Below are 9,978 nucleotides of genomic sequence, written 5' to 3' on the forward strand. Positions count from 1 at the left end.
CATCTCGCTGGCAGCCTTTGCCAACGTGGTGTCCACAAAATGTTGCTCCCCTCAGCCCCAGCCATAATGTTTTTGTGACACTTGCTATAGTTTCATGCACGCAAGTAAAGGATAAGCGGAGGCAACCGAGTGTTAACGGAGCCGCCACATGAGCAAATTGGGATGGATGCTCAATAAACAGGTTGTCCAGAGGAGCTTGGAAACAGTAGCAGAAAAAATAACCCCAGTGCTGAAAAGGGCTAACATTATGGAGGGTGGCAGGCATGAGTTTAGGGCTCAAAGGCCAGGGACCATCAAACCATTTTTGGTGTGAAGCCTAAACCTTGCCATAGTACCTCCTGAGCAGGCCTAGAGAGGATGGCATCCCTACGACCAGCGAGAATATCTTTAATGATTGCTTAACATGCAGATGTTGAGTCAGTGGGAGTTCTTCCTTGTCATTTCATCTTCCTGTCCGGAATTTTTGCTTCCGGTGCTGCTATTTATGCTCAGTACCCACAACCCTTCTGCACTCATGCACACATGATATTCTGAATTTCACCCCGACTCCAACTTGAGATGTGTTGATGCTTTGAGTCTATCCGTCTTTTCACATTGAGAGGGAAGGCAAATCAAGATCTCCAATGCACTGCTTTATAACCTTTGCAATTTGCCAGCAATTGATGCTTAAACCTTCCCTGGCCTTGAACAAAACAAATCAGTAGGAGCAGCCCTAGGAAGGATCTCCCCTCCAAAATGTGCTTTTGTCAAGGTGTGAATGGACCACACACCTGTGAAGAACCCAGGAAGCAGAGATGCTCCCACTCCCAACTTGTGCTGCCAAAGGCTCCCCCCACCCAACCGCCTGTGATTGGCTGCACACAGGCCATGATGCCACAATTGTAGTGATGTCAGCATGTGATGTTGGGAGCCCCCAGAATTTCTCGGCCCATGCAAGAGGTGGCTGGAAGGTCCTGCAGAAGGGAGAGAACGGATTGCATGGGAGCTACCGTCTGTATATAGGTATGGCACAAAGAGGCTTCCTGTGGGAACAGAAATGGATACGGCTCACCTGGATTCAAGGCAAGGGAGCACCGCTGTCTCCCAACTTGGCCACCCGCCCTTTTAGTTCTCCTTTGTCAAGTAGTGCACAGTCTGGCCTTCCAAAAACCCATAGCCAGACCCACTGAGCACCCAAACTCCCAACATCAGCTGCTGTAGATGTGCGGAGGTTCAGCATCCCTGTGGCTTGCCTTTTTGATTCCCAATGGGCTGTGATTAAAACTATAATTAGTTGAGAAGTATGGGCTAAAATAAAATAAATATTGGCAGGTGTGCGGCATTAGCTCTGAGCTAATCTGGGCGCTCTGAGCCCGGCCTTGGCTGGGGAAGGCGGGGTATAAATTAAAAATTATTAGTAGTATTCATAATAATTAAAAATTATTACCTGGAGTACTGTGTCCAGTTCTGGGCACCACAGTTCAAGGACACTGACAAAGTGGAACGTGTCCAGAGGAGGGCAACCAAAATGGTCAAAGGCCTGGAAACGATGCCTTATGAGGAACGGCTAAGGGAGCTGGGCATGTTTAGCCTGGAGAAGAGGAGGTTAAGGGGTGATAGGATAGCCATGTTCAAATATATAAAAGGATGTCACATAGAGGAGGGAGAAAGGTTGTTTTCTGCTGCTCCAGAGAAGCGGACACGGAGCAATGGATCCAAACTACAAGAAAGAAGATTCCACCTAAACATTAGGAAGAACTTCCTGACAGTAAGAGCTGTTTGACAGTGGAATTTGCTGCCAAGGAGTGTGGTGGAGTCTCCTTCTTTGGAGGTCTTTAAGCAGAGGCTTGACAACCATATGTCAGGAGTGCTCTGATGGTGTTTCCTGCTTGGCAGGGGGTTGGACTCGATGGCCCTTGTGGTCTCTTCCAACTCTATGATTCTATGATTAGTATTATTATAATTATTATTATTATTAGAAAAGGCAGGTTCTGGGATCACCTTCCTAGGAAGGGAGTTTTGGTTGCAAGGTTGGACAGTTCCTGTCTGGGAGATGGAAATTTGGGGAATGTGTTGTTATGCAATCGCCTCACCTCAAAAAGGACATTGTAGAGCAACTCCTCTGTGAAGAAAGATTGCCGCATTTGGGACTTTTTAGTTTAGAGAAAAGGGCAGTCAGAGGCAGAGTTTATAAAATGCTGCATGGCATGGAGGAAGTGGAGAGAGAAACATTTGCCTCCCTCTCATAACGCCAAAACTCGCAGACATCCAATGAAACTGAGCATTGGGAGGTTCAGGACAGATAAAAGTCCTTCATGCAGTGCGGAGTTAAACTGTGGAACTCCCTGCCACAGGAAGCAGAGATGGCCACCAACCTGGATGGCTTTAAAAGAGGACTGAACAAATTCATGGAGGAGGGGGCTACGGATAGCTCCTAGCCCTGATGGCTCTGCTCTCCCTTCACAGTTGGAGGCAGCAATGCTTCTGAATGCCAGTTGCTGGAAATGGCAGAAGGGGAGAGTTGCCCTTGTGCTTGAATTCTTGCAGGTTGACCTTTAAAGCCCTAAACAGCCTCAGTCCTGTATACCTGAAGGAGCGTCTCCACCCCCATCGTTCTGCCCGGACACTGAGGTCCAACTCCGAGGGCCTTCTGGTGGTTCCCTCGCTGCGAGAAGCCAAGTCACAGGGAACCAGGCAGAGGGCCTTCTCGGTGGTGGCACCTGCCCTGTGGAACGCCCTCCCATCAGATGTCAAAGAGATAAACAACTACCTAACATTTAGAAGAAATCTGAAGGCAGCCCTGCTTAGGGAATTTTTTAATGTGTGACATTTTAATGTATTTTTAATCTTTGTTGGAAGCCGCCCAGAGTGGCTGGGGAAACCCAGCCAGATGGACGGGGTACAAATAATAAATTATTATTGTTATTATTAATAATAATAATAATTATCCTGCAGGCTCCTGGCTGGCCACTGTGAGAATAGGAGGCTGTGCTAGATGGGCCACTGGCCTGATCCAGCAGTGTCTTCTGACATCTTTTGAAAGAGGAGGGGCTATTTCTGTATCTTAAACAAGACTGCCCCGTCTGAGCTAAACTAGCAACCGGTTGCTTTTCTTGGGTAATTGATGGAGAGGGTTGAGGTGAGGCAGCTGCAGGAAGCCTTGGATGAAATGGATTATCTAAGCCAGCTTTCCCCAACCCGGTGCCCTCTGGATGTGTGTGTGTTTGTGTGTTTATCTTGTGATGCTGTAAACAGCTTCTCTCGCCGTAGGGTATATCCAGCCCTATGCCTAACCGGAGGCAGCTGCAAAGAGGCACGATCAAGGTGGCAGAGCTGACATGGTTGCCTGAGAAAGGTAATAGACCATCATCCCTTTTACCCCTGCCCTATGGAGGGGGGTGAGGTGGGAAGGAGGGAGGCAATCCGGCCCTCCTGGCCTCTCTCTCTGGCCCTTGAGAAACTCTTTCCAGCCTAAACCTCCTCCCCCAGCCAGCAAGTTTGTTTTCTGCTGCTCAAAAGGGAAGGACCCTAATCGGTGGATTCAAATTCCAAGAAAGGAGATTCCAACTACAGCGGTACCTTGGGTTACATACGCTTCAGGTTACAGATGCTTCAGGTTACAGACTCCGCTAACCCAGAAATAGTACCTCGGGTTAAGAACTTTGCTTCAGGATGAGAACAGAAATTGTGCTCCGGCGGCGCGGCGGCAGTGGGAGGCCCCATTAGCTAAAGTGGTGCTTCAGGTTAAGAACGGACCTCCGGAACGAATTAAGTACTTAATCTGAGGTACCACTGTAAACATTAGGAAGAACTTCCTGGCGGTAAGAGCTCTTTATTAAAAAAAGAAAGAAATTATAATAATTATTCAGCTGTGGAATGGGCTCCCTTGGAAAGAGGTGGGATGGCCCCCTCCCAGGGATTCTTTAGCTGAGATTCGCTGACAAGACAGAAGTACTGTTTTGGGGGTATAGGAGGCGGGCAGATGTGGAGGATTCCCTGGTCTTGAATGGGGTAACTGTGCCCCTGAAGGAGCAGGTGCACAGCCTGGGAGTCATTCTGGACTCACAGCTGTCCATGGAGGTGCAGGTCAAATCTGTGTCCACGGCAGCTGTTTACCAGCTCCATCTGGTACGCAGGATGACACCCTACCTGCCTGCAGACTGTCTCGCCAGAGTGGTGCATGCTCTGGTTATCTCCCGCTTGGACTACTGCAATGCGCTCTACGTGGGGCTACCTTTGAAGGTGACCCGGAAACTACAACTAATCCAGAATGCGGCAGCTAGACTGGTGACTGGGAGTGGCCACCGAGACCACATAACACCAGTCTTGAAAGACCTACATTGTCTCCCAGTACATTTCCAAGCACAATTCAAAGTGTTGGTGCTGACCTTTAAAGCCCTAAACGGCCTCGGTCCAGTAGGCGTGTCTCCACCCCAATCATTCTGCCCAGACACCGAGGTCCAGCGCTGAGGGCCTTCTGGTGGTTCCCTCACTGCGAGAGGCCAAGTTACAGGGAAGCAGGCAGAGGGCCTTCTCAGTGGTGGCACCCGCCCTGTGGAAGACCCTCCCACCAGATGTCAAAGAGAAAAATAACTACCAAACTTTTAGAAGACATCTGAAGGCAGCCCTCTTTAGGGAAGCTTTTAATGTTTAATAGGTTATTGTATTTTAGTGTTCTGTTGGAAGCCGCCCAGAGTGGCTGGGGAAACCCAGCCAGATGGGCGGGGTATAAATAAATTATTATTATTATTATTATTATTATTAGTTGAGCTAGATGATCGCTGGAGTCTCTTCCAAACTTGAGAATTCTATGATCCTCTTTCCCAGGCCAAACACCTTGAATCTCATCTTCCTTGAGGGCTTTTGCCTGGCTGGAAGCTCTGTATGGCCTAGGTGACACCCAGGGAGCAGGGTGTGAGCTGGGCATAGAAACCATCCTCTTAAAATGGTTATGTTCCCTTCTCCACCCACGTTTGCTTAAGACCCTGCCCACCACTAGCATTCGGCCCTCGGACAGTCGTCCAGGAGGGAATGTGGCCCCCGGGAGAAAAGGAAGTTCCCCCAGGCCTGTTTTGGATCTACATTCTGCAACAGGCAAGCAATCCACCAAACATCAGCATCGTCACCCGCAGGCCTGCCAAGACTCCATTCCTTTCCCTTTTGCTCATCCTGAAGGCTGCCAGTACTTCTGTCCTGGCTGACTCTCGCAGCTGTGTCCATCAGCACGTAAGGAGTGGAACTGTTCCTGCATTTCGTTCCCCTCCTGGCTAGCTACCAGAATAGACTGGTGCCAAGCTGCAGGGTGGCAGCGGGTGGGGAGAGAAAGGGCATTATTTATTTCATTTATGTACTCCAAGGTGCATCTAACAGTGGAAGCATAGCATTGGGTCATCTAGTCCAGCCCCCTGAAATGCAAAAATCCAACCTCTGCTTTAAAATCTCCAAATAAATGGCCAAGGGAGTCCATGTTCTACTGTCAAGCAGCTCTCGCCCTCAGCAAATTTAATCAGAATCTCCTTTCCCGAAACTTGAATCCGCTGGTTCGGATCCCACTGGCTCCATCTTCCATGTGATGTCCCTTCAGATTTTTGAAGATGGCTTTTATGAAAACCTTCAGAAGGGAGCAGTCTGTACCTGCTCAGAGGTACTAAAAACACAAAGTTGTTGTTTTTAAGTTGCTTTGTATCTTTGAAACTTTTTTATTTTAAGCTCCTTTTTGCTGGGGTGGGAGAGGCAATCTGCCTGTGCTCAGAGACACCGAGTCTGAGGTGCAAGGAATGGTGGCAGCTACTGTGAGGGGACGCTGGTGGCGCTGTGGATTAAACCACAGAGCCTAGGACTTGCCAATCAGAGGGTTGGCGGTTCGAATCCCCGCGACGGGGTGAGCTCCCATTGCTTGGTCCCTGCTGCTGCTGCCAGCCTAGCAGTTCGAAAGCACGTCAAAGTGCAAGTAGATAAATAGGTACCGCTCCGGTGGGAAGGTAAACAGCGTTTCTGTGTGCTGCTCTGGTTCGCCAGAGGCGGCTTAATCATGCTGGCCACATGACCCGGAAGTTGTACACCGGCTCCCTCGGCCAGTAAAGCGAGATGAGAGCCGCAACCCCAGAGTTAGTCACAACTGGACCTAATGGTCAGGGGTTCCTTTACCTACTGTGAAAACATATCATTTAACTTTATTTATTGAAAATATATATTTATGGTCACCTTCCTCTGGCAGAGAGTGTGGCTTTTCCAAAGACTTTTAACACTAACAGGGAACTGCTGGGCAAATTTTGTGTGGTTTGTGTGTGTGTGTTTACTTGCGGAAGTGCATCCACACCCATGGCACAAGCTGAATGTTGGGAGATTCAGGACAGATAAAGGCCCTTCTTCAGGCAGCTCACAGTTAACCTGTGGAACTCCCTCCCACAAGAGGCAGTGATGGCCACCATCTTGGACGGCTTTAAAAGATTAGACAAATCCAAGGAGGAGAGTGCTATCAGTGACTACTAGCCATGATGGCCAGTTGTTGGAAGAGAGTGTTCTTGTGTGTTTGAATCCCAATTGTGGGTTTCCCATAAGGGGCATCTGGGTGGCTGCTGTAAGAAAAAGAGGTTGACTAGATGGGCCATTGGCCTGATCCAGGAGCCAGGCTGTTATGTCCTTATGGAACCTCCAGCTCCAGTAGCAGTCTATCTAGGTTCTTTTGGTCACAGTGAGAACAGGATGCTGGACCAGACGGGCCTCTTCAGATGTTAGGTAGCAGAAGGCTTGATGATGGGAAGGGAAGGAGAGAGTGAGAGACCAATGAGTTAACAGCAGAGGGCAAATTTCAGGGGAGATGCAGAGAAATTATAGTTAGGGGCTGCTTGGTAGAGGCCTTTGAAATTGAGGGCCAGAAGCTTGAAGCTGAGGTGGATGGGAAAGGAAGCCATTCTGAGGAGCTTTGAGGACAAGAGTGGCACATTTACAATGATGGGGAGAGGAGGGGGAAAACATCTTTGAGGTGAGATTAAAAGCCAACAGAAACGGCAATTCTGGGGGAAAGAGGTCACAAAGTGGAAGGGTATCCCCCTAAAATGCAGCAGGGTAGAGAGGAGACAGGGACGCAGGTGGCGCTGTGGGTTAAACCACAGAGCCTAGGACATGCCAGTCAGAAGGTCGGCGGTTCGAATCCCCGCAACGGGGTGAGCTCCTGTTGCTCGGTCCCTGCTCCTGCCAACTTAGCAGTTCGAAAGCACATCAAAGTGCAAGTAGATAAATAGGTCCCACTCCGGCAGGAAGGTAAACGGCGTTTCCGTGCGCTGCTCTGGTTTGCCAGAAGCGGCTTAATCATGCTGGCCACGTGACCCGGAAGCTGTATGCCGGCTCCCTCGTCCAGTAAAGTGAGATGAGCGCCGCAACCCCAGAGTCGGTCACGACTGGACCTAATGGTCAGGGGTCCCTTTACCTTTAGAGAGGAGACAATCCGTTCACCCTGGACCTCACCTGAGGCCCAAAATGGGGCAGGGATTCTGGCCACTGCCTGATGCCTGCCCTTTTCCCTCCCTCCCAGGATGGAGACCTATGAGGACCACCTTTGGTGCCCCTACAATTCCCAGAGCGGGGAGGACGAGGATGACGATGAAGAGCCCTACCACGACCCCCACCTGGCCAGGGTGCGGGCCCGGAGCACGAGCCGCTCCCGCCACCGCTCCTCCTTCCTGGTGGATGAGCTAGACATGCTCATGGACAAGGCAGCCACCACCATCCAGGCCACGTGGCGAGGCTACCTGGTGCGGAGGCGCGTCCTTCGGGAACACGCTGCCGCCTCGGTCATCCAGGCCGCATGGAGGCACTTCATCACCCGGGAGTACGCGGCCCTGCAGCGGGAGCAGGTGCCCTCGTGGCAAGGGTACAGGCATGAGCATCGGGTTGAGAGGAGGAGGAGAAGGACAATGACGACGACAAGGAGGAGGACGACACCCTCCCTGGCCTCCTTCAACGAGGGGAGCAGGTCCTGGGGGGCGCCGGAGATGGACCAAGAAAGAGCTTCGATCGTCATCCAGGCACACTACCGGGGCTACAAGACCCGGCAGGCCCTCGCAGAGTGCAGACGGGCAGCCACGACTATCCAGGCGCACTGGAGGGGCTACCGCACCCGGCAGGAGCTGGCGCAGATGCCGCAACGCCCTGCCCACCGGCCCGGCCCAAGAGGGACCTACTACGGGCAGCCCAGCTACATGCCCGGGAGCTCCTCTTGGGTGGGCCCCTACCCCAGGAAGCACTGGCGCAAGTGTCTCGTGGGAGACCCCGAGGAGTGGGCGAGCAAGGTCCCTCGGACTCCGTCGTCGCATGCGAGGGAGCGCACGGGGGGAGGCAGGAGAGAGCACCTGCAATTCCGGGAAAGGGAGCGCCACGAATTCAGGGAAAGGGAGCAGCCAGGAGCCAAGGAGAGAGAGCGCTCGGAGCCCAAGTCGTGTCCCCGCTGCGGGAGATGCACCACTGTGCGTGTCCTGGTGGGGGTTGGCAAGGGCCCGCCTTCCGAATCGGACATGGACGACAGCGAGTGCGAGGGGCATGCCCGTCCTGCGTCCGCCAGGAGGAAGAGCCCGGCTCCCAGGTCGAGAGGGTCACAGTCGCCTGCCAGGCCCGAGCCTTACGGGTCCCATGTGTCCTACCAGATGGGCCCCAGGGCCTATTACCCCGGGAACCAGAGCATGGCGTCCGAAGACCAGCCGCGGAGGCAGGGCCGGGATCCCGGAGGCTTGAGCCAGCGCTATTCCACAGGGCACGCGGCTGCCCGTCCCACGCGGGACCGCAACACAGCGCGGAGCCTCTCTTCCACCAGCCTCAGCCAACAGGGAGCGCCCAGCGCAGGGACCTCCGAATGGCTTTATGAGAACTACTATGCCCGCCGGATGGGTGAGGGCCAGAAGCGGGTGTTCAAGACGCGGAAGCAGATGTGGCAGGTGGCGCGGGCAGCGACCCTCATCCAGGCCTTCTGGAGGGGGTGGAGGGCACGGCAGGTCTTGCGCCAACAGCAGGAAGCTGCCATCAAGATCCAGTCCGCCTACCGGGGCTACAGGACCAGGCTGTACCTCATCGAGGCCGGAGTGCTGAGTGAGGGAGACACTGAGTGACACCCGGCCCTTAAGAATACGGGGCCCAGTGGGAGCCCGATCAGGAGGGGCGGGCAGGCTGGTGGTCGTCACTGGATGGCTGTTCCCACTGCAGCCTTCTCCTTCCTAGTACAAGCAAACGAGCTTACATCCCAATAAATAAATGCTAATTACAAACCCTTCGGCAAAGTCATGCTAGTGCGGTAGAACCTAGAATTTCAAGTATTGCTGGGAGGAACTGGAACTGGCAAAATGAGGACCAATTGTGTTCTGCCAAAGCGGGGAGTGGACAGGAACCAGGCCCTGAAAGTTGACAAGTGACCCATCAAAGTAGCTGGAAGACATTTGCTGGCTGTGATTTCTGCATTGAAAGGGGTGTAGTGTTGGGGCCCCTTCCAACACTACAATTCTATGTGTGCTGGGCCCGGGGGTTAACCCGAGCAACGCAGTCCAGGTCCGGTCCAGAATCCAAGGATTCCACGAGGAGTCAGTCCGACAGCGCCAAGGCAGGAAACCAGGCTAGGTCAAGCACAGGGTCTCAGGCAGGTTCCAGCAAGCACCAATGTTGCTACCGCAACCTGGGGCGGGGTCCAGCAGCCTTTTATCTCTGATGGGGTAACGGCTGGTCCTGCTCCCCCGGCGACTCACCTCCCTGTCTCGCCCAAAGGCGAGCACTCCTCCTGCGAGTACTCAGGTCTCTCCTCCTCTCAGAGCTCAGTCTCTGCAGCTCGGGAGACGTCGGTGGGTTACTAGACCCAGGGGCCGCCTCAGCCTCCCCTGACCCAACCGGTAGTGGAGCAGCTGCAAGTGATGGCCCAGCTGAAGGCAACAAGGTCATCCCCACATCTGGAGCCAGGGCAGGCTCAGGCCCCTGACTCGGCCCAGCTGGAGTTTGTTGCAGGGGAACCTGTGCAGACTG

At 53.0% G+C, this 9,978-nt stretch overlaps 1 protein-coding gene across 1 annotated transcript; it reads left to right on the forward strand.

Moving 5' to 3' along the window:
* Window positions 1-880: 880 nt before the first annotated feature.
* Window positions 881-9,236, forward strand: LOC310681345 (uncharacterized protein). Its single transcript, XM_083449063.1, has 3 exons — window positions 881-1,002; window positions 3,250-3,334; window positions 7,514-9,236. The coding sequence occupies exon 3, from the start codon at window positions 7,515-7,517 to the stop codon at window positions 9,078-9,080; it is 1,566 nt and encodes a 521-aa protein (XP_083305189.1). The 5' UTR covers window positions 881-1,002; window positions 3,250-3,334; window position 7,514; the 3' UTR covers window positions 9,081-9,236.
* Window positions 9,237-9,978: the final 742 nt, after the last annotated feature.

Source organism: Podarcis tiliguerta (assembly GCF_965153285.1).
Source record: "Podarcis tiliguerta genome assembly, chromosome: 7".
Lineage (NCBI taxonomy): Eukaryota > Metazoa > Chordata > Lepidosauria > Squamata > Lacertidae > Podarcis > Podarcis tiliguerta.

Coding starts and splice junctions, on each gene's coding strand:
- LOC310681345 (XM_083449063.1), top strand. CDS start 7,515: ATGGAGACCTATGAGGACCACCTTTGGTGCCCCTACAATTCCCAGAGC.